General features: G+C 41.9%; 1 protein-coding gene across 8 annotated transcripts in view; it reads right to left on the reverse strand.

Annotated features, from left to right (window-relative positions):
* Positions 1–895: 895 nt before the first annotated feature.
* ocrl (OCRL inositol polyphosphate-5-phosphatase) overlaps positions 896–23,034 on the reverse strand; it is a 46,847-nt gene continuing 24,708 nt past the window's right edge. For 7 of the 8 annotated variants that reach the window (XM_031790286.1, XM_031790287.1, XM_031790288.1 and 4 more), the window contains 14 exons: positions 22,947–23,034; positions 22,214–22,395; positions 21,681–21,792; positions 21,184–21,293; positions 20,965–21,100; positions 20,554–20,664; positions 20,003–20,168; positions 19,150–19,385; positions 12,660–12,683; positions 5,584–5,703; positions 5,258–5,342; positions 4,622–4,749; positions 4,304–4,415; positions 896–3,948 (listed from right to left, as the gene is read on the reverse strand). The exon at positions 22,947–23,034 is cut by the window's right edge and continues 29 nt beyond it. In XM_031790286.1, coding sequence (XP_031646146.1) covers positions 3,824–3,948; positions 4,304–4,415; positions 4,622–4,749; positions 5,258–5,342; positions 5,584–5,703; positions 12,660–12,683; positions 19,150–19,385; positions 20,003–20,168; positions 20,554–20,664; positions 20,965–21,100; positions 21,184–21,293; positions 21,681–21,792; positions 22,214–22,395; positions 22,947–23,034 — 1,735 coding nt within the window. In that variant the 3' untranslated portion in view covers positions 896–3,823. The remainder of the gene's footprint in view (positions 3,949–4,303; positions 4,416–4,621; positions 4,750–5,257; positions 5,343–5,583; positions 5,704–12,659; positions 12,684–19,149; positions 19,386–20,002; positions 20,169–20,553; positions 20,665–20,964; positions 21,101–21,183; positions 21,294–21,680; positions 21,793–22,213; positions 22,396–22,946) is intronic. The other variant, XM_020502603.2, reaches the window with a different exon arrangement.

A 23,034-nucleotide genomic window follows, 5' to 3' on the forward strand; every position in this document is an offset into this window, starting at 1 on the left:
AGCTACCACACATGTGCTTGCAATTCAATGAAATAAATATTTAGAAATACTTAAGGAGTGAAAGGAAACAAACATCTGGTCCCTAGGATGTTGCTGCCTGGTCCCACAGATGTTGTCGGACACGTTCTAGTTTTAATCTAAGCAGTCTCCCAAGAAGAAAGGACACTAGCTTGCCAGCCTGTGGTACGCCGTAGTAAACCATCCTCAGTGCACAGGGTGTTCTCCATAAAGCCCTTTCCAGTGCTCCATACGCATGTTGAGTCATGTTTGATAGGGCTTACCGTAGCAAAACATTTTGTGACAGAAAACATAAATCCTTGAGTTTTAGGTAGGACCTCCACATTTCACTCAGTTTCTAAATGCTTCCCCACCACCCTACTGAACAGGACCCAGGCCCTCTAAGCCATGAAGAGGTGAGGGGGCTACCAAGAAACCACACACTGACCTGGCCTTGACCGCTGAGGAGCGGTACTGCCCTCCACAGCCTCCGCCGGACCGTCCATTCCGACTCCACTGCTCCTCAAACTGCCGGCGGTAGGACGACACTCTCAGCATGGCCATGGCTGATACTGGAACACGTACTGCAGGCTGGGGCTACCGTAACAAATAATGGCAAACAGATGACAGTGAGTCCAGTTTGAGGACTTTATACATGGAGATGAAGGGGAATGTTGCATCCAGGCGATGGATCTCTCACGGCCTGCTGACTGGACTAACTATAGGGGCTCACACCAACAGCTGGCCATTTCACACGGAGCAGACAAGTCGGCCATAGCAACGATGTCACCATATTGTTTATCTGATTCTTAGGATTTCCAATAAAAGGGGGGGGGGGGGGGCTGTAATTACTTAAGAGTATCATATCATTCGTAGGAAAAAAAGTTCAAACAATGGATGTTCTTTGTACATTATTTTATTTCCGTTAAATAAATTAAAAGTACCACACAAAATATACATTGAAAACAGTTGTGCAAGTCTTCCTTTGCATATGTAGCATTATTACTAGACAGACAATTACAAAACTTGAGGCATGAAGAGGAGCAGAGCGCATAAGCCAACACATGAATACACAGACAGGTGCCAGATGAAGAGAAATAAGGAAACATGAATGTGGATTTCTCTCCCAAATATGACTATTCGGTCCTGGCTATCTCTCCTCAGCTTGGGTTGGCCATATTTCTGATGTAAAAGCTTTGTGTTGTGAATGAGATGAAAAGACCAGATTTCCTATTCCTCCTCTTTTGACTCCGAGACAACCGGAAGGACAAATCCATCCAGGGCCAGCCATGGTTCGGCCAAGCTAAGCAAAGCGCTTAAGTCTATGACAACTCTGAGGAACGCTAAAAGGCATGCCTGGCCCATTTTAGAAATATACTGTATGGGATGATTGCAGCGAGGCACAGAAATGTACACAAGGCCCACTCCACTCAAACTCATTTCAGGTACAGAGCTAACACTGACATAGAAACCGGTAAGTGCTTTGATTAAGGAACTATCAGTGTTATAGCTATAAGATTATGTAACATACTGAAACAAAGGCTTCCGTCTCAGAACGCATTTTCTGGTTTAGCAATGCCTGTTAATGTATTTGAAATGTATTCATTAGCCTGGACCTGTAGTAGGCAAATCAATACTCGATGTCATACCTTAGCATGGAATGACAACAATAGAGGGGTTGGCTACACCACATACAGTGTACGGAACCAGGCTAGTCTTGAAGTGTCTGTTGACTAAGCAACAGGCTTTTCTGGCATGATTAGTTGACTGGAGACTTACGCAAGGGCAACAGTTCCAGTGGCAACGGGCGTCATATACCAACCGTGTCACATAACCGGCCTGTAAAGTGCCGGCCAGGAGACATTTTGACATATAACTTCTAAAATGACTAGACCGTGTCAAACACAGGGAGGAAACACTGTTGAAATTGCACAGCATTGGAGTTCCCCATTTCATAACCATAACACGATCCACGACAGCGTTCGGGGAAAAACATTTCCTTTGTGGCCCAGAAAAGAGAATGTGTCTGGAAAACAGTTTTCGTTTCTCAGGGTGTAATGAACAACTAAATCCTGTTCAACCTGCACTGTAAAAAATGCTTAGTGACTGAAAAACTAACAGAGTGTTTCCGAAATGGCACCCTTATATAATGCAGTGCTTTGGATCAGAGCTCTTGGTCTAAAGTGGAGCACTATAAAGGGAATAGGCGGCTATTTGGGACACACAGACAGCAAAACAGGACATTATACTGTCTCAATATACTGCGGGAGACAAAGTGACAAAAAATACCCTTGCATGAGCACACAAGCCCAAAACAATGACGCTCTAAATCAGCATGAAGGCAGATAGTGAGGCTGTAGCAAAGAAAGAAAAAACTAAATGAGGACATGGCAGACATTAAAAAACAACTGTACCACCTGCACATACATTTTGAAAACAAGAACACATAGTTTGCACCAGCATAGTAAGAGTTGACAAGCAGAGTCAAACATCGTGGACAATGGGGACAGGAGGACTATTTACAACAGTTAAGACACCGATACCGTAGAGGTGTTTTCTCTCTGATGTTCTGTAGGACTGGTTTCTGGGACTCAGATTAAAAGCCTACTCTTGAACTAAAGAAAAAGCATGCTCAATAGAGAATGTTCATCTCTGGGTCTGAAAAACTGGCCCATAAAAATGGCAAATAAATGCAGGCATGATGACTGATCACTCTATTGTGAAGTTAGTGTGACGGGTTCAGAGTTGCAATGTACTCTCACTGATATTGAACGACACGTGTTTCAGAACGGCAGAAGCAAAAAGGTGGGTTTGAACAACCACGGGCAGTTAAACAATACGCAAAATGTGGTCTCTTAAAACAATTATGAAGGTGAAATAAACTATAGAAGATGGTGAAAAAAAAGTCATGTAAGAAAAAAAAAGAGAGAATAAATAACATTGGTTTAAAGGACAGCCCACTGATCGTTTTAACATCTCCCAATATCACAGAACCCAGACGGGACTTCTCCCCATTGTCATCGTTGTCTTGTAACAACGGAAAATCTTCCTTTATCAGATTTTTCCGAACAAGAAAGGACTCACTCAGTCTCTCTGTGTTCACTAGAAGTATTTTGTGCCCAATATCACGGGTCTACTGATGGTTTTGAATAGTTCACCCCGAGAGTAGTATCCATCGGATAGCTGCAATTCAAATCTTCTGGACGACCACCTGTGTGGTCCATCTTTAGTGTCATGGACTAACGGATCATCATTATCTTAGTATCTATGGGTTCGTACGTACATACATACATAATACATTACACACATACATACACACATATTGTATTTTCATTCAGAGTTCAGATCAGGTATAGGGAGTCATTTTGGCATGGAACATGTTATATGAAGCATGGGGGTCTTGGGGGTTGCCTGGGGGGGTGAATTCATAGACAGGGCATACAGGTCTCCTGGTACAGCAAAAAAGTGCAGAGAGGCATCAGTCAGTTCACTGTCACTCCAAGCTACCGACAGCTAATCTGCAGCTACACTATGAGCAGAGGTGAAAACTATGGTGATGGTTGTGAGTGACTGAAGCACAGAACTACAAAGGCTGGGGCAATTGGTAAGAGCCTGTGATAAAAGAAAGGGTCCCATATAACTACACTGTTTGGTCTCCCACCACAGGATCCAACACACTTCCCTTAAGGGCCAGGGGGCATCAGGGGAGTCACACCATGGTCCCCCACACACACGCCTTGTGTGCACCAAAACTCCACTCTTATAACAGTTATCAAAAGGTCCAGCCTGGAGGATGTCTGAGCCCTAACCCCTGACTCTTAACCCCTCACTCGTCGTCCCCTCCCGTGAGGAAGCCCAGCATGAAGATGACGGCTCGCTGTCGGTCCTGCGGGGTCTGTCGGCCCACCATTTTGGGCGGGGGCCGGATGAGCAAGCTGGCAAAGAGGGTAGCTGGCATGGGGCACAGTGGAGGAGAGAGAGAGGTAGAGGAAGATGTTAGAAACAGGAGCTTGGATCCGTTTCCCTTCAATTCAGTGAATTCCAGTTCCTGAATATTTTTTTTCAATTCTAAACTTGAGAATTTCATTTCCAGAATTGAAGTGGTATTGACCCTGAATTTGGGTTGTGTTCAGTAGAGAGGATACATGTTGAAATGGAATCAAGTGGGGACAAACTATTCTACCTGAACATGTCCAATAAGAACACTGATATTTGCATTCTGTTGTTAAATGTTTTCCTACATTGAACCCTAGTGAACTCAACCTCAGAAAGCGAATGTGAGAGAATGTGGCCATGGGGAACTGACCTATGAGGTTGGCAGTGAGGTTGTTGTTGTGGGCGTATTTCAGCAGCTCCTTGAGGAAGGCCATCAGGTAGCGGAACACGTTGCGGTGAGCCCGGGGCAGCTGGGAGATCAACTGTCAAAACAGCCCAGAGAAAAGACAAATGAGAACCCCAACCAGACTCTTCTAGAACATAGATGACAAACTATGTCTCATGGTGTGCAATGACCATATGAGCTTTTAACGATTCAATAGAAGTCAATGACTCCTACTTGTATCCATTACGATTCATATGGTATCAAACACATACATTTTTATGTGGAAATATGTACACAATGCACCTGTTTGCAGAGGCGGCTGTCGTGGGAGCAGTCCAGGCTGCGCTGGTAGAGCTCGTAACACACCACTGGCTCAGGCAGAGCTTCCAGAAATATCAGCAGGGCCTCGGCCACAGAGTGGTTACAACCAGCTGACACACACACAGTCGGGGAATAACACACAGATTTGGGGCCCGAGGGTCGGTGTGCGTGTTTGAACCACATTGCTGTCATACTGTGCAGAATCACCCTCGAAATGGCTACCCATTAAGTGATGAAGAATAGCAATCTTGTGCCTCTTTGCTCAAACTGATCCTCTCAAACACACTGGTTGTGTGTGTGTGCGTGCGTGTGTGCGCGCACATATGGGCAGGAACACTGATGATAGGGAGAATTGTACACCATAAAAAAATTTTAAACCACACACATCATTTTTCATCCACATGGCAAATCTACGTAGCATATGTCATGAATGTAGCACCTCCTAATACTACCACCCCATGCACCTTGGCAGCAGTCTGTGTATAGCAGCTGCTTTATCACAGTGACCCATATAGCTGTGTGGCATCTCAGTCACAGTCTCCCGTTACAGGGCTGGGCCTACTAGTGGATCTGGGCCAAAGGGTTTGGAATGACTTGGGACATATGAGCAAAGGATACGGATGGAGTCAGGAATGCTGGTGTCCAGGCAGTCAATGATACTCTGCAGCTCCTCCTGCAGGCCCGGAGTCTGGAACAGGTCCTCCTGGAAAAACGGTAAAGAGTTTACAGCCATTTTGTTTTTCATTGGAATAAGGGTAGGTTAGAAGACAATTTAGAGGCTGAGACGCTAAGTCTAGAATAGTGCTTGGAAAGGTTAGCCTGGAATACAAAAACAAAATGTTGTGCTGTTTCGCTCCGTCCAAACAGAATCATTGACGTGACAATAGTGAAATGGAGCGATATTCCGTTTGGATTCCAGACGGAATCCCTTACTATCCTCTCACCTGTTGGCAGGACTTGGTAAAGAGGTGGTTCACCAGCAGCCACACCTCCTTGGGGATTTTTAAAGGCTTGTCCTCCGTGCCAGCACTGTCCACCATAAGGAAGCTCATCTTGGACTTCTCCTGAAGTAACACACACAACCACAAGATGTCAGAAACATAGATACTATACTGAGAGACCCCCGCTAGATGTCAGAAACATAGATACTATACTGAGAGAACACCATAAGATGTCAGAAACATAGATACTATACTGAGAACACCACAAGGTGTCAGAAACATATATACTATACTGAGAGAACACCATAAGATGTCAGAAACATAGATAATATACTGAGAGACCCCCGCTAGATGTCAGAAACATAGATACTATACTGAGAACACTACAAGATGTCAGAAACATATATACTATACTGAGAGAACATCACAAGATGTCAGAAACATGTATACTATACTGAGAGAACATCACAAGATGTCAGAAACATATATACTATACTGAGAGAACATCACAAGATGTCAGAAACATAGATAATATACTGAGAACACCACAAGATGACAGAAACATATATACTATACTGAGAGAACATCACAAGATGTCAGAAACATATATACTATACTGAGAGAACATCACAAGATGTCAGAAACATAGATAATATACTGAGAACACCACAAGATGACAGAAACATATATACTATACTGAGAGAACATCACAAGATGTCAGAAACATAGATAATATACTGAGAACACCACAAGATGTCAGAAACATAAATACTAGACCGAGAGAACACACACAACCACAGCATGTCAATGGCATACTATACCATAATGACAACACACACACCCACAGTATACTGAAGAAAATAGTTGGCATTTCAGCACAACTTTCAGGCCAAAAAAGACTGTCGTCAGAGCATAAGCATACCAGATTCTGACACAAAGTCTCTGTTAGTAATGTGACTGAAACCAGCTTTACCCGGTCGATTCATAAACTTATGAACTGCTTAATTCCCTAGGGAGGATTTGGTCAGATTCATCCTTAGACATTTTAAAAGTATCCCATTTATCAAAATGTTGATTCCATTCCAAAGATGATCCCACATGGCACATTGCCTGCCATTATAGGTATAGGGAACATAGAGCGGATTAACGCAAGGGTTGGATGTCGGGTCGGATTGTAGGAGAGCCATCTGACTGGAAGCGGATCACATTGTTTTGTGTCTAGCTGCAAATGGATCTCTGAGAACTAGGGAGAGTCGGGCCAAAAATAACCACTGGCAATGGGGGGGGGGGGGGGTCACACACACACGAATGGGACACAATGATAGCCTACAGAGCCATATACAACATCAAGAGCTAGAGAGCCTCTCAAAGTGTTACTGTTAAGCGTCTAGGAGTACAGCTTCTACAAGAGATGTAGCCTAGGCTATGGTTAGATGACCAGAAATAAAGGCTTTTACAGAACTCAAATACATCAGGCCCTGGATGTTGATTTGGGGGGGGGGGGGGGGGGGCTTTTTCCACTGGTGCTACCAATTTTTTCAGTTGATGGCACCAATACTTGATTTGGTCGCACCATTTTTTTTTTACCTGACCAGTGTCCCATAATGTACCTTCATTCCATAGAACCAGGCTAAAAGACGAGCCATCTTTTAAAGTAACATGCCATTGCAGGGCTCGACATTCTGGTCAGTGACAACTGAAAGCTACTGGTCTGAATGAAAAGAACACTGGCCTGGGAAAGCAAATGACGCTCACATTACTTAAATGTTATATTTCATTTGAGGGCTGAGCAAATACCCTATTTCCCGGGATACCCAGACTCCTTGCTCCATCCAAACGCTACGCCACACCACGGACGTTAGTTTCTTCACTGTAATTAGTCTGGATCGGAGTACCTCCCCAACCCTTTACCGAATGCAAACACATTCGGGGCCATCTTATTGGTACAGACACCGATGGGTTGGGCCAGAGGCCGAACAAACATGGGTAAACCGGCAGTTTGACAATTCCTCAGTGGATCTGATACGAAGATTTGGATAGGAGACGATCCAATCGCTGATGACTTTGTTTTGTACAAACACCCCTCGTCACCACAAACGACTTCGATAACGGCGCAATCCCAAAAAGGGTGTTTTTGTTAGAGATTTTTAAGTCACTCCACAGTTCAAGAGCCCTTTTTATATTTAGGTAAATTCTGTTTTATTTTTCTAGGTTTCTGGTTTTCACTCTCAAAATCACACTATCATAAAACTACAAAAACTGGATGTTCTAAATTCACAAAAACGCTTAAAACACACCAGGAGACCAATTCTGAGGTCAGGAAACAAAAAACAAAAAAAATTACTTGTAAAAAATTGGAGGGATTATTAGGTGGCCATGATGGTATGAGGGCCATATTGGGAATTTAGCTAGGAAACCAGGGTTCACACCCCTACTCTTACGATAAGTGCCATGGGACCTTTAGTGACCACAGAGAGTCAGGACACCCATTTAAAGTCCCACCCGAAAGAGAGCACCCTACACAGGGTAATGTCCACAACCACTGCCCTGGGGCATTGGGATGTTATTTTAGACCAGAGGAAAGAGTGCCTCCTAATGGCCTTCCAACACCACTTCCAGCAGCATCTGGTCTCCCATCTAGTGACCGACCAGGGCCAACCCTGCTTAGCTTCAAAAGCAAGCCAGAAGTGGGAAGCAGGGCAGTATGCTGCTGGCCCATCATAACACGTTAACTAGCTAGCCCATTGTTGCCTATGCGAGGACGTTAGGCTACCTAGCTAAAAATGCTTGCTAGCCTATGACAACAAAAACTAAAATCCATAGACCATTTTGCCAACATGAAAGAGGATGGCATTGGCGTTCAACTAGTCTACAAGTAGGGTGAGTTCAATTTTTGTTTTACTTGGGCGTGCGCACACACAAATAAACACACAGAAATCAGTTCCAAGGACAGCCACATTACATTTCGCAACATTGATTGGACTAAATAGTTTTTGGTATCTTTAAGTTAGTTTTCACTGTATTAAAGCCTAGTTGATTTGATGATTTTTAAGTGTAAATGGTGCTGGAATAGCAGAGGCAGGGCTCCTGTTGTCTTTGTGCTGACCTGCAGTAACTCCATGGTTCTAAATCAGTAGTTGTTCAGTAACCTGTAGGAAACATTAACTTGCTGGACCATGCTGCAGGTCATATAACTGTCTGTTACATCTAATATTTGCTTTGTGGACTTCACCGGACAGATGTTGCTCTCCAGTTTTGTCATGAAACAAACAAATGTGTAGTTGAATTTATTCCACCTCTGTGCGACTTGTCTTTTTGTTGTCTCGGTCTTATTCTACTGTATATCACAGTGGTGTATGAATGAATGGGTTATAAAGCATGCAACGCAATTATCATAACATAGGTTGTAATACAGCTATTATTACCGTCTTGGCTTGACCAGTGATTTATCCCACGCACCACTACTGGTAGTTCCTGAGTTAATTAGCAACTAACATCCCATCATGCTTAGGGTCATGTATAAAAATGCCCAGTTGCACATTATTTTGCCTACCATGGTTAGAAGAAGGATCTCAGTGACTTCGAAGAGGGGTCTCAAAAAGAGCATAGGGGGTTTAAAGGATATGTGTGTGTCTCTCAGTCACCAGATCCCAACTCAATTGAACACTTACGGGAGATTCTGGAGTGGCGACTGAGACATCGTTTTCCACCAATTATGGAATTTATTGTAGAATAATGGTGTTGAATCCCTCCAATAGGGTTCCAGACACTTGTAGAATATATGCCAAGGCGCATTGAAGTTGTTCTGGTGGCTTGCAGTAGGGCCCAACGCCCTATTGAAACACTATGTTGGTGTTTCCTTTATTTTGGCAGTTACATATTTATGGTGCCATCTGTAGTGGGTTTAGCCATGCAGTGATTCAGTTTCACTGGCCGGTGAGCTGCTCAGATACGGAAGGTGAAGATGGGATTAACATCAGGCTTTATATGGGTGAAGTTGATTCTGCTTAACTGAGCACAGGCCCCCTCTGCTTCTCCCTAAACTCTCATTAGCCTTAATCATGTGTGTGAAGGCCTGTGCACTGTAGGGTGACCTGCTGTGAAATGAGCTTGGGTGTGCGGAAAAAGGACTGTATGTGTGTGTGTGGAGGGACGGTTGTGATGCCTGTGTACTGCGGTGGTACATGTGGTGTCACTTCTATGATCACACATGCACGCAAGTGTGAAAACCAGGCTCCTCTCTTGTAGGGCTGGGCGATATATCGAATACATTTGAATTCATCAAATTAATATGTTTTTGCGCGATATTCTAAATGCCTGTATCACTCCTTCATTGCACCTTACCATTTACACTAGAGATCTGAATATAATGACAAGATGCTCATGACTCCAGCCTAACAATAGGAGTCGTCGTCCCAAAGGCGGGAAGGCAGGCGACAAGCTTAGGTCCAAAATAAGCCCATAGAAACGCATTGGTCTTATATTGGACAGATTTTAACGAGAGCAAAACCTCTCGCTTCGCCTCTTCCTCTGTTCACACACACAAGCCCCTGAAACTAACACCAACAAAGTTGAGAGATCACTTCTTCCTCTCCATTTGCATTTGAGGTCCAACAGAATCGGTCATATGGACACCCAAACACATTGAGACATTTTACTGTAATAGTAGAAGTTAACCTGTCTAACAATATCCTTTATATGTCTCAACGACTCAGCTGTCAAGTCTTATAAATGTGCAATAAGCATAAAATACAGCTATATTAGGACTTGGCCACTTATTATCATTCGGAGAAATACGGTAGGTTACTTGATATCAACATCTGAACAAAGTGAAGAGGCTGGCATGCTGTTCAAACAGTTGGAGACGCATAGAAGGTAGTCTTCAAAACAATTCAACTGTTCTGCCGTGTTAGCTTCAAAACATATCCAAGTTGGCCAAACTTGAAATATAAAGATTAGCTGGCTACTCACTAGCATGTGGGCTTGTGCTTGAGAGATTGCTGTGGAGACCTGTGTTCATTTTCTCTAATGCCTGCTACAATAAATTGGTCATTATTAGTGAATGTGCATTATGAATGTTTCTGGTTAAATGTATAACGAGGGCATTTTCATAGACTTGAAAGCCATATCAAGAGACGCTGGCAAAAAAAGCAGGATAAACTATTTAGAATAAATCATTACATTATCAGTGGGGCTTTAAGCCTAATTTCACACGCCCTGAATTCATTAGATTATTGCTGACTGTTTGAAATGCAATGTATTTGACATTTAACTGTACAACAAAGCTTAGAGAAAAAGTTTTTGTTTTTTTAAACAAATTTAATCGAGATGTATTTGAAAAAAAAAAAACATGATTTTTAGGACATATCGCCCTGCTCTACTCTCTGGTCTATCACTGCCTTAGGGTTATCAATCTCAACCAGTGCTTGCATAATTTGAAATATTTAAAGCATATAATATGCACATTTCATGACGGTCTTATACGGGCCACCAATATCTCAGATTGAAAACTAGTACAGCTAGTAGTGCTGAGAGATTAGGTCTTTAGGTCGATTATATATATATTTTTAAATAACTTTTTTTTTTGCGATTTCAGATATTTTTGTAGACATTAAATGCAATACGCATTATGTGGGTTGAATGCTGTAACAGAGAGTAAAAAGTCCCATGATGGTAGTGACTGCCCATTACTGCTTATCACTTATTAACCACAATTCATTCACATTACTTCAATCGAATATTTCAGTTGTGTATATTACATTTGTTTTTGGCCTAGTTGATGACTTTATTCTTTCATTTCAAGTGATCCTCTCTATAGAGCAGCTGCCTATGCTGTCTGACAAAACAGAATATTGGCCTGCTGGAAACTAAAACGCCCTACTATATATATATATATATATAAAAAACACAGTTGGGGCTTGATCGGATTTCTCTCTAGAGAACCTGCACATGGCGCCCACAGCAAAAAAGGAATTCAAATAATTGAACCAACAACAGTCAATGAGTTGTTTTAAAAAATGGAAAAACACCACAATTCAACAAATTGCTCAGCACTTACAGCTAGTACTGCTATGGCAGAGACGGACATGCAACCCCTGCGTCTAGAGCTGTAGTAAATTAAGCCTTTAGTATTGGATACCAAAACAGAATATTTGATCATGGTCCTGTCTGAACCAATGTCCTTCCCTAATTCAGAACATGAGGTACTGTATAATTGGTTAATCTAAGGTGTTTTTATGTCAAATCTAGAAAGCAACATTACTAGACTAGAACCTGGGTTGCCTATTCCGCTGACCAACAGCGGGGCAACAGACTAGCCTTATACCCTGACTACACAGCTTGCGTCGCATGAGCGAGCGTTGCAAAATAAATGTAGAAATCTATGTTATTCAATTATTGCACCCACACTGCTTGTGTCTGCGTTGCCAAGGGCTAAAATAGAAGTCAGTTCTATTTCTGACGCAGATCGTCCTGCCTCTCCCATCTCCTCATTGGTTTATAGAAGCAGGTACCCACGTGCCATCTCCTCATTGGTTATACCCAAGTGGGTGATTGAAAGACGAACTGTGTTGTCGGTCGTCGTAGTAAAACTATGAAAGTTTAGATGCCAATCACCATATAAGTTCAAAGATGAAAAAGCTTGGAAGGAGGAGAGATGACTAGAAACGATTCAGTTGACCATTTTATGTGTGGATTAATTGTCAGAGTAGAAGACCTTGTGCATTTCAGGTAAAATAACAACTCAATGTTTATATCCCAGGACAAATTAGCTAGCAAATTAGCTAGCTAAATAGGAAAAATTCGCTAGCAAGTGCAAGCTAAAACTGCCATAAATGTTCAATGCTTTTCGACCTGTCCAAAAATTCATGTAATTGGTTCAGAGTTTGTTTTGATATTTTAACCTGCGTGTCGTGATCGCGTTTGGTGTAGGGGGACAAAATACATGTATGCACGATGGTGCACAAAACACAGTTTGGGTTCGGTGTTACAGTGGACACTCCCATAGTGGGACACCATAGAAATAGAAGGATTCTAATCATTATATATTTCTATAAATGGGCACACCATGTTGACTTTACCTTTTCCATGTAGCTGTCCTCTCCCTGAGCACCAGCAGCCACCAGCACAGCAGTGAAGAGTTGGAAAGGAATGATCAACGCAATGAGGAAAGAGAAATAGAGAACAGAGAAGATACTGTAGATAGGACATAAAGCGTAACCACAGAGGAGTAAGGGAGTAAGATAATGACATGCTGTTTGAAAGGTGCAATCTGTAGGTTACTTTCAGTTTTTTTAAAGTATTGTCCCAGGCCGGCAGGATTGGGGGAAAGGGTCTTTGAGAGTGTATCGAGCACTGATTGGCCTAAATTGAGTTTTGTTTTGTGTGTGTTTTTGTTTGAGCATTGACTCCTTGAGCATTACAGGGGTTTAAGAAGTTACAGATTGCACCTTTAAAAATGAATGATTTTACCCAAAAGTAATCCATGCAAAGAATGACAGTAGAAAAGTAACAGTGGAAGCAAGAGATCATTTGAAATGCAATGGATCATATAAACATAGCATACTAATCTAACACTAGTGGCCAAGGTGGATATAGATAGAAATGCATGGACAGGCTAACCCTAGACATTTAGTCAATGATCCCAGCATTTCAGGAAAGCCCTTCTGACATTTGTACACACCATGTGCCACTTCGTTATTCCCTTGGCGATTCTAAACAATGGCACATGTTGAAACATTCTTGCTGCACTCGACAGACTGTGGAGATTAGGGCTGTGGCGGTCACTAAATTTTGTCAGCCGGTGATGTCAAGCAAATAACTGTTGGTCTCATGGCAATTGACCGTTAATTAAAATAAACATGTAGCTTTTCCTGGCTTCCACATGCAGACCTTTGGAACATCTACAATTTAAAAGTCTAAAAAATCCATGTAATATAGCCTACACCTTCACAATAAATCCATTATTTATTTTAGACAGGTCTAAAGAAGCATGATAAAAAGAAAATGCAGTCTATTTCAAAGGAACAGAATAGAGTAGTCTTTATGTTAGGTCCTGATCTGGCTATGCCAAATAGATTTGGGCTACACTAGTTCATTTAGTAGAACACAATTGCTTAGAATTCCATGGCATTATTTTATATTATGAAGAATACAATTGAACAAAGCTGAATAAAATAGAAACGATTTGAGGGTGTGCGGCTATTCTGTATTGAGCGGTTAACAAAGAAATAGGTACTCCTATATGCTTAATTTAGAGTTATTTATGCACGTTCTACAAACGTTGGGCTATATGTTTTGATTTTTAATACATTGTAAGGCTGCATGATGAGACTAATGATGATTTGAAAAAAGTTGCTTGAAAGGCATGAACTCTGCTTAGTTTTTTTGTGCAGGCTGTACACACTTCATCAGTATCTCATTCACAATTTGACAAGCACTTGATAATGCCTTGAACTTCACGGCGGCCTCCCCTTTGTGTGGCCGTAATGTACCCTAAAAAAATCCATGCCTTTTGCGGCCAGTGGCTGTTGTGCCCTTGACCCGGAGTGCTGTGTTGTGCCCTTCTCCCGGAGTCCTGTGCGCTCCGAAGCACCTCTTACTCACATGGCTCTCAATCACGTGATCAGATCTTTCTCACAGGCTACCAGTGAAGACGGACATCTGGGATGCAACTGCGCGCGTCCTTATCCAATTCCGAGGTGCATATTAACTTCTTGGATATAGGGGGAGCTATTTAAATTTTGGGATGAAAAACGTTCCCGTTTTAAACGAGATATTTTGTCACGAAACGATGCTCGACTATGCATATAATTGACAGCTTTGGAAAGAAAACACTGACGTTTCCAAAACTGCAAAGATATTGTCTGTGAGTGCCACAGAACTGATGTTACAGAAAAAAAAAAGGATAAAAATCCAATCAGGAAGTGCCACATTTATTGAAACCGCATCATGCAAATGACTCCTTATATGGCTGTGAATGGGCCACGAATGAGCTTAGGCTTTCTGTCGCTTCCCCAAGGTGTCGACAGCATTGTGACGTATTTGTAGGCATATCATTGGAAGATTGACCATAAGAGACTACATCTACCAGGTGGTCGCTTGGTGTCCTCCGTCGCAATTATTGCATAATCTCCAGCTGCAGTACTTTTCCGTTTGCTTCTGATGAGAAGCCAACTGCCACCACTGATAGATTATCAAATATATATGTGAAAAACACCTTGAGGATTGATTCTAAACCACGTTTGCCATGTTTCTGTCGATATTATGGAGCTAATTTGGAAAAAAGTTTGGCGTTGTAAGTGACTGCATTTTCCGGTCTTTTTCTTAGCCAAACGTGATGAACAAAACGGAGCTATTTCGTCTACACAAATAATATTTTGGGAAAAAAATGAACATTTGCTATCTAACTTAGAGTCTCGTCATTGATAACATCCAAAGTTCTTCAAAGGTAAATGATTTTATTTGCATGCTTTTCTTGTGTTTGTGAAAATGTTGCCTGCTGAATGCTAGGCTTAATGCTATGCTAGGCTAGGCTATCAATACTCTTACACAAATGCTTGTGTAGCTTTGGTTGTTGAAAAGCATATTTTGAAAATCTGAGATGACAGTGTTGTTAACAAAAGGCTAAGCTTGTGTTTGAATATATTTATTTCATTTCATTTGCGATTTTCATGAATAGGAAATATTGCGTTATGGTAATGAGCTTGAGGCTATGATTACGCTCCCGGATACGGGATTGCTCGTCACTAGAGGTTAAAGATATTGGAAGAATTGTCCACATTGACTTTTCATCAGCAAACAAGATGTGTAGGCCTACCGAACAGCAAAAGCACTAGCTTATGTCAATCTACTATTCCCCCATAGTACAATAGTCAACCTATTCTATTCTGTGCGAGAAATAAATATTCCAAAACAGTCTGGAACAGTTGTGGGATGCAATAGATCCCAAATTAATACAACCACTAATATCCCAAAACCTTTTTCTTGCAATTTTGTCTGACAAAATAGAGCAGAACATTTAGCTTAAAATGTTGATAAATTAGGCTATTTCTTCACTTTAAGCGCAGCAATGTGCACATTGCAGTAGGCTATAAGTGCAAATGTTATATTAACAGGAAAAAAACATTATTAAAAGTGACCGCAATTGTGATTATGCATGTAATGCTTTTATTATAAAATTATCTTCCCCAAACTTGAAACTCACGTGCTGCTTATGTATGCCAGTTAGGCTCTACACCCTTGTAAAGCAGATTAATGTGCTTCATTTTAAGAAATTATTTGGCGACTTTAGTTATGATACAAACCTTATCAAAACATATAAACTATGGCCTAGGTTACATGAGGTGTCCGACTATGATTAGAAAATGTTTTGGCATTGTTTATTATGCTGGGCATCATTCACAAGTGATAATATATAATTCAGGCTAATATTGTCACCCATCAGACTATTCTTAATTGAATCTCATCTTTACATTAACTAAATAATATGTGTGAAATTTATTTTGATTTAGAATGGACCATTATCATGCACCTGAATTGAAATAGGGGCAGTGTGAAAAAATACATGCCATCTATGCACTTAAATAGCCCTTTTCCCGTGGTTCATTTTCATGCCAGCCAGGTAGGCTATACTCCTGTTGTAAAGATAAGCAATGTGCTTAATATTATGGAAGTTGAGAAATAAATATAGTAGGCCTAGCCTATAGAAAGCTGATGGGATCCTCTTCTTTTTAGTAGAGACCATGACTGTTTTCTCGTGCAATTGCGAAGCCAATAGAAATGTTGCGCAACATGAGCTCTCATGAAGTGTTTGATTACATTTTCAATTACATTTGAATTGTCAGAGGGATTCGAGGGACAATAGAGTGCTGAGTACCAGGCAGTTAGCATGTTTGGTAGGCTACTAATGACCATCAGCAGCATCAGAGCTTGGAGAAGCCTAATTACCGTGAATAACAGTCACGTGGAATTTGACTGCCTTCATGACCGCTGGTGTGGCGGTAAGACGGTCACCGCAACAGCCATAGTGGAGACTCTTACAATCCCTTAAAGGAGTGGACAAACAGGCCTTCACGTGTCCCTGCCAGATATCACTTTCTGAACAGGCTTTTTGAACAAATAAGGGAGGGGCCAATGGAGGACGATCGAGAGCAAATCTATGTGCTCTTCAACACCAACCTTTGAGGCCTGCTGCAGTGTTGGCTGCTTTTCATGTGTTACCCGTTTAGATGGTTTAGGGTTAGGGAAAACAACTTTAGCAGAATCTCTTTGCCAAAAGTGTCATGAAGAAAAAACAACTTCCTGCCATTGCTGCCTTCAGTTCCTTCAATGACTGAAGTACTGTATATAAAAAAAATAAGCTGTTGCATTGTTGCATTGCTGTGTTGTCATCTTAGGTCTCTCTTTATGTAGTGCTGTGGTGTCTCTCTTCGTGATGTGTGTTTTGTCCTATATTTTCAATCCAAGCCCCAGTCCCCGCAGGAGGCCTTTTGACTTTTGGTAGGCCACCATTGTAAATAACAATTGGTTCTTAACTGACATGGCTGGTTAAATAAAGGGAAGAAAAAAAATAACAATATTTAAAAATACACACAGTACCAGTCAAAAGTTTGGACATCTACTCATTCAAGGGTTTTTCTTTATTTTTACTATTTTCTACATTGTAGAATAATAGTGAGGACATCAAAACTATGAAATAACACATATGGAATCATGTAGTAACCAAAAAAGTGTCATATAACATTTGAGATTCTTAAAAGTAGTCACCTTTGCACACTCTTGGCAATCTCTCAAACGTTTGAGCTAATCATTTGGGTTGTGACAAGGTAGGACTGGTATACAGAAGACAGTCCTATTTGGTGAAAGACCAAGTCCATGTTATGGCAAGAAGAGCTCAAATAAGCAAAGAGAAACGACAGTCCATCATTACTTTAAGACATGAAGGGCAATCAATGAGGAACATTTCAAGAACTTTGAAAGTTTCTTCAAGTGCAGTCGCAAAAACCATCAAGCGCTATGATGAAACCGGCTCTCATGAAGACCACAACAGGAATAGAAGACCCAGAGTTACAGTTGAAGTTGGAAGTTTACATACACCTTAGCCAAATAAACTGAGTTTAAATGTTTCACAATTCCTGACATTTATTCCCAGTAAAAATGTCCTGTCTTAGGCCAGTTAGGATCACCACTTTATTTTAAGAATGAGAAATGTCAGAATAATAGTAGGGAGAACAATTTATTTCAGATTTGATTTCTTTCATCACATTCCCAGTGGGTCAGAAGTTTACATACACTCAATTAGTATTTGGTAGCATTGCCTTTAAATTGCTTAACTTGGGTTAAACGTTTCAGGTAGCCTTCCACAAGCTTCCCGTGGAAGCTTTTTGGTTGTTAAGTTGGGTGAATTTTGGTCCATTCCTCCTGACAGAGCTGCTGTAACGGAGTCAGGTTTGTAGACCTCCTTGCTCACAAATGTTCTATAGGATTGAGGTCAGGGCTTTGTGATGGCCACTCCAATACCTTGACTTTGTTGTCCTTAAGCCATTTTGCCACAACTTTGAAAGTATGCTTGGGGTCATTGTCCATTTGGAAGACCCATTTGCGACCAAGCTTTAACTTCCTGATGTCTTGAGATGTTGCTTCAATATATCCACATCATTTTCCTCCCCCGTGATGCAATCAATTTTGTGAAGTGCACCAGTCCCTCCTGCAGCAAAGCACCCCCACAACATGATGCTGCCACCCGCAAGCTTCACGGGTGGGATGGTGTTCTTCGGCTTGAAAGTCTCCCCCTTTTTCCTCCAAACGTAACGATGGCCATTACAGTTCCTATTTTTGTTTCATCAGACCAGAGGATATTCCAAAAAAGTACCATCTTTGTCCCCATGTGTAGTTGCAAACCGAAGTCTGGCTTTTTTAGAATTCAAGGCACACTTAACCAGCATAGCTACCACAGCACTCTGCAGCGATACGCCACCCCATCTGGTTTGTGCTTAGTGGGACTATTATTTGTTTTTCAACAGGACAATGACCCAACACATCTCCGGGCTGTGTAAGAGCTATATGACCAAGAAGGAGAGTGATTGAGTGCTGCATCAGATGACCTGGCCTCCACAATCACCTGACCTCAACCCAATTGAGATGGTTTGGGATGGACCGCAGAGTGAAGGAAAAAACAGCCAACAAGTGCTCGGCATATGTGGGAACTCCTTCAAGACTGTTGGAAAAGCATTCCTCATGAAGCTGGTTGAGAGAATGCCAAGAGTGCGCAAAGCTGTCATCAAGGCAATTGATTGGATCTTAAAATATATATATTTTTTAATATATTTTGATTTGTTGAACACTTATTTGGTTACTACATGATTCCATATGTGTTATTTAATAGTTTTGATCTAGTAGTAAAAATAAAGAAAAACACTTGAATGAGTGGTTGTGTCCGAACTATTGACTGGTACTGTGTGTGTATATAATTTAACAAACATCTCTTCAATACAGAACAATATATACATCACTCCTAACCTACTTCGAAAGTATTCCTTCCTTGCTATCACGTTAACTAGTCCCACTCACCAGGTCGATGAGCTTGGTGATGGGGATCTCCCGGATGGGCTTCTTCATGCGGCACAGGGTCTCCAGTGAGGTACCGAAGCAGCTGGGCAGGTAGTTGCCTGAGATGGTGATGAAGTAGTCCTTGCCTCGGTCCAGATGCAGCACCAGAATATCCTCGATGGCGTCCTCTCCTGAGTTGAGCAGAGTCACCGAGTCCTTGCTCACATACACATCCAGGAAGATCTCTAAAGTTTCGTCTGGTGGGGAGAGACAAAGAGGGGAAGTGTTCATTAGGGTTTGGGATGGAAAACATTCTGCAATGGAAAGTGGATGTGGGCTTTTCTTATTGAACAAAATCCTTGTTTCAATCGGTTTTCTTTCTTTTTGGTGCCTCAAGAACAAAGCTCTAGTGGTATGATAACTGAAGAGGGATAGCCACACTGGGAACAAAAGATACATGCACACAATGGGTTATGACAGAGTATAGATGCTATACAAATGCATTCTTCGGTCCAGTTGCGAAACAACCCCTAGACCCTAGGCACCATATGTAAAATATTTGATTGGTAGGCCTATAAATAATATGGTAGCAGCATGCCCTCTGACAGGCTTGGTAGGACTTTCAACATAATGTATAAGTATCAAAAGCGTATTTAAGGAGTAGGGGCTAGGGGTCGTATCTGGACAGGCCTTCCTTCTCCCTCCTCTAGGAGATTATTCAACTGATTGATCAGTAAATCCTTAGATCCACTCAGATCAGTGAAATCCCACCAAGGAAGGAGTAAAGGATGCATTGTGAAAGTATCCCCACCAGACAGGGCCTGTGACTGACTGTGGAAGGTAGGTGCCATGGCTGAAAGTGAAGTGGACTCACTGGGCTCTAGGAAGCCTTCGCTGGGCTCGGCGTGAAGCCAATTCTTGCAGTACTGGGAGTCGTTCAGCTTGGGAATGAAGGCAAAGTGACAGGGGACCTGCCCGTCGTTGAAGATCACAAAACGCTCCCGCTGAAGCTGACGGAACTTGACGTCCTTAAAGGTGAACTACGGGAGAAGAGGGAGAGAGAGAAAGAGAGAGATGTTGGGAGGAGGACAGACGCACAGTAAGCCAGAGTGCAATAATATTTGATTGATCTATGCAAAGCAGATTGTTTGAAATACAAATAGATGCCCATGCCATTTTACCTCTGCAAAGTAACTCAAGCATCTTGGCAGGCTTATATCCATTTTCTTAGTGATTTAAATTCAGACCAAAAAATTGCCTGTCACAAGTCCCTGATTCAATTCAAAACAACCATGTCCCTTGCTTACTGACAAAAACAGAGAATTATTGATCTGAAACAACATGTCAGTGGGGAGGACATGCTGGACAGGAAATCAATACGATGAGAGTCATGGCTCTGTACGTGTGCATGTTCTGTCTACTCACCTCTCTGTCGGTCAGTGACAGAGACGGGAGGAATTCGTTCTCCATCCTGTCCATCATGCGCACAATCTCCTCAAAGACCTTCTTGTAGCGTGCCTCGTTCACCACCTTCACCTGTTACACACAGATTAATTTTCCATCAACACCGATTCATTCATTATAGCATAACTAAGCACGCTATTCGAGAATAAACACATTTTAAGCCAATTTATATGTATTTATGATTCTCAATAAGCTGTATAGTATGTTAAAAGGTTTTTATGTCTATTTTACTTAATGGACTCCTTTGGCTTAGCAGATATGTGTTTATTGTGAATGTGAGGTCTCCATTGACTGCCTCGACCTGAATCAGTCAGATGTGATTTCCAGACGCTGACAGACAATGTAGTGAGTAAGTGGCTCCATGATCCTTACCCCTACGCTGAAGAGGGAGCTGACGGGCTTGTGGTCGCTGGTCTTCAGTTCCATGTGGCTCCTGTAGTGGAGCTGCTTAACGTTACTACCCCTCCACAGGATCCGGTCGCACCACGCCGGGACACGACACTTACCACTGCAGGAGAACCCCAGACAGAGAGACAGTGGTTAGGAGGCACAAGGTCAGCTAACCTGAATCAGGATCAGTGGTACATTTACCTAGAGTCCCAACGGTCCGTCTTGGCATCATACTTATATGTGGGCATGAAATTGATCTCTCCCTCAATGAAGTCTGTGAAGGCTCGCCTGGTCTGTCTCTGGATATTCAGCTTCACACGGAGGAAGGAGAGGAAATATACCAACAACAAAGGTTATTCAGAGACAGACAGAGGAACTCCTGTATTTATAACCCTGATAAACAACCAGAGAGAAAAAGTGGAAGGAGGAGGGATTACACCAAAGTTATTGCAGAATACAGAAGTCCTAACTCCACCCAAAAAACATTTACTTTTTTTTAGTGTCACTATTATCGTTGAGGTTGCCGTTTTTTGTTTTGGTAACTGATTTGTCACAGTGCAGAATGACAACATGATTGATGTGCAGTATTGTTGAATTAAAAATCAACGATTTATGACAGCGCTGAACCTTACACTTTAGGTTGTTTGCATAAACAAGCTGTAAAAACCCATTGTGTGTGTGTGTGTAAATATTCCCACCTGGTCATACTCCTGCAGCTTCCTTAGCTCGTTGTGGGAGATGAGCTGTTTGACCTCAGCTGCATCGTACACAAACAACCGGTAGTTCAGATCTCCTACCCAGATCACTACACTGGACCACAGAATGGATGAAGAGTTATGCATTGTAACACAACAGCATGTAAAGTCTTACAGTAACACCATAAGTTTACACATATCATAAAACTCTACGAAAGTACATCTGTGACATGGTTACACCATTTTACAGTCCACTATTTACTTTGAAATTATGTTGAATTACATTAGTTTTTACCTGAGAATTGTTTATTGGGTATTCAATAACACAATCACCACAGCACTTTGTAAGTACTATTTCAAAGAATTACATGTATTATGGGCAATGACGACTACTGTAAGCCCCTTAGGTCTTGAAATACTATTATTGAGAACACATGCCCAATGCATTGCCCAATGCTTCACACTAAGTGGTATGCTAGTGTGGTCATTGGATCAATGCCTATGACTTTACAGTATGGGTCTTGTAAGGGACTGACTCGTGTTTGACGATGGTGAGGGGAGGGTGGTCTAGCAGGTGGAAGCTCATGCGGGCACAGATGTCTTTGTAGTCCTGGTTCCTCCTCTCAAAGTCCTCGACGTGGGCCGCCAGGTGGGAGTTGACAAAGCAGAAGCTGGTGTTGTGGAACACAAAGCGCACCGCAACGCCCCCCTTGTTCCCCTAATGGGAAAAGAAAGCATTGAATGTTGATTGACTGATTTGTTTGTTCAGTGAAGTGTCCCGCAACAGACGCTCAGCCCATCAAAACTTAAGACGTTGTGTGGTGACAAAACTGCACATTTTAGAGTGGCCTTTAATTGTCCCCAGCACAAGGTGCACCTGTGTAATGATTGTGATGTTTAATCAGCTTCTTGATATGCCACACCTGTCAGGTGGATGGATTATCTTGGCAAAGAAAAATGCTCATTAACAGGGATGGTAAACACATTTGTGTGCAAAATTTGAGCGAAATAAGCTTTTTGTGCGTATGGAACATTTCTGGGATCTTTTATTTCAGCTCATGAAACATGGGACCAACACTTTACATGTTGCGTTTATATTTTTGTTCAGTGTATTTCATATTGCATGAAAATATCTGTTAATTTACATTTGCGCATAAATATAGTGTATATGTTCTGTATACCTACCTATAAAATGGTATAAAGTTATAAAGTTGATTGGAGAAATAGGAGAACAAACACTTCCTCTTAGTTGACTTGACTCATTCGTACCATTTTTCCCATGATGCCAGTTCCCACTTGCTCTGCAGCCACTTCTTTGATGTGATTCTTGTGCACCTTGTTGACATACACCACCAGC

The sequence above is a fragment of the Oncorhynchus kisutch genome, linkage group LG15 (genome assembly GCF_002021735.2).
Source record: "Oncorhynchus kisutch isolate 150728-3 linkage group LG15, Okis_V2, whole genome shotgun sequence".
Lineage (NCBI taxonomy): Eukaryota > Metazoa > Chordata > Actinopteri > Salmoniformes > Salmonidae > Oncorhynchus > Oncorhynchus kisutch.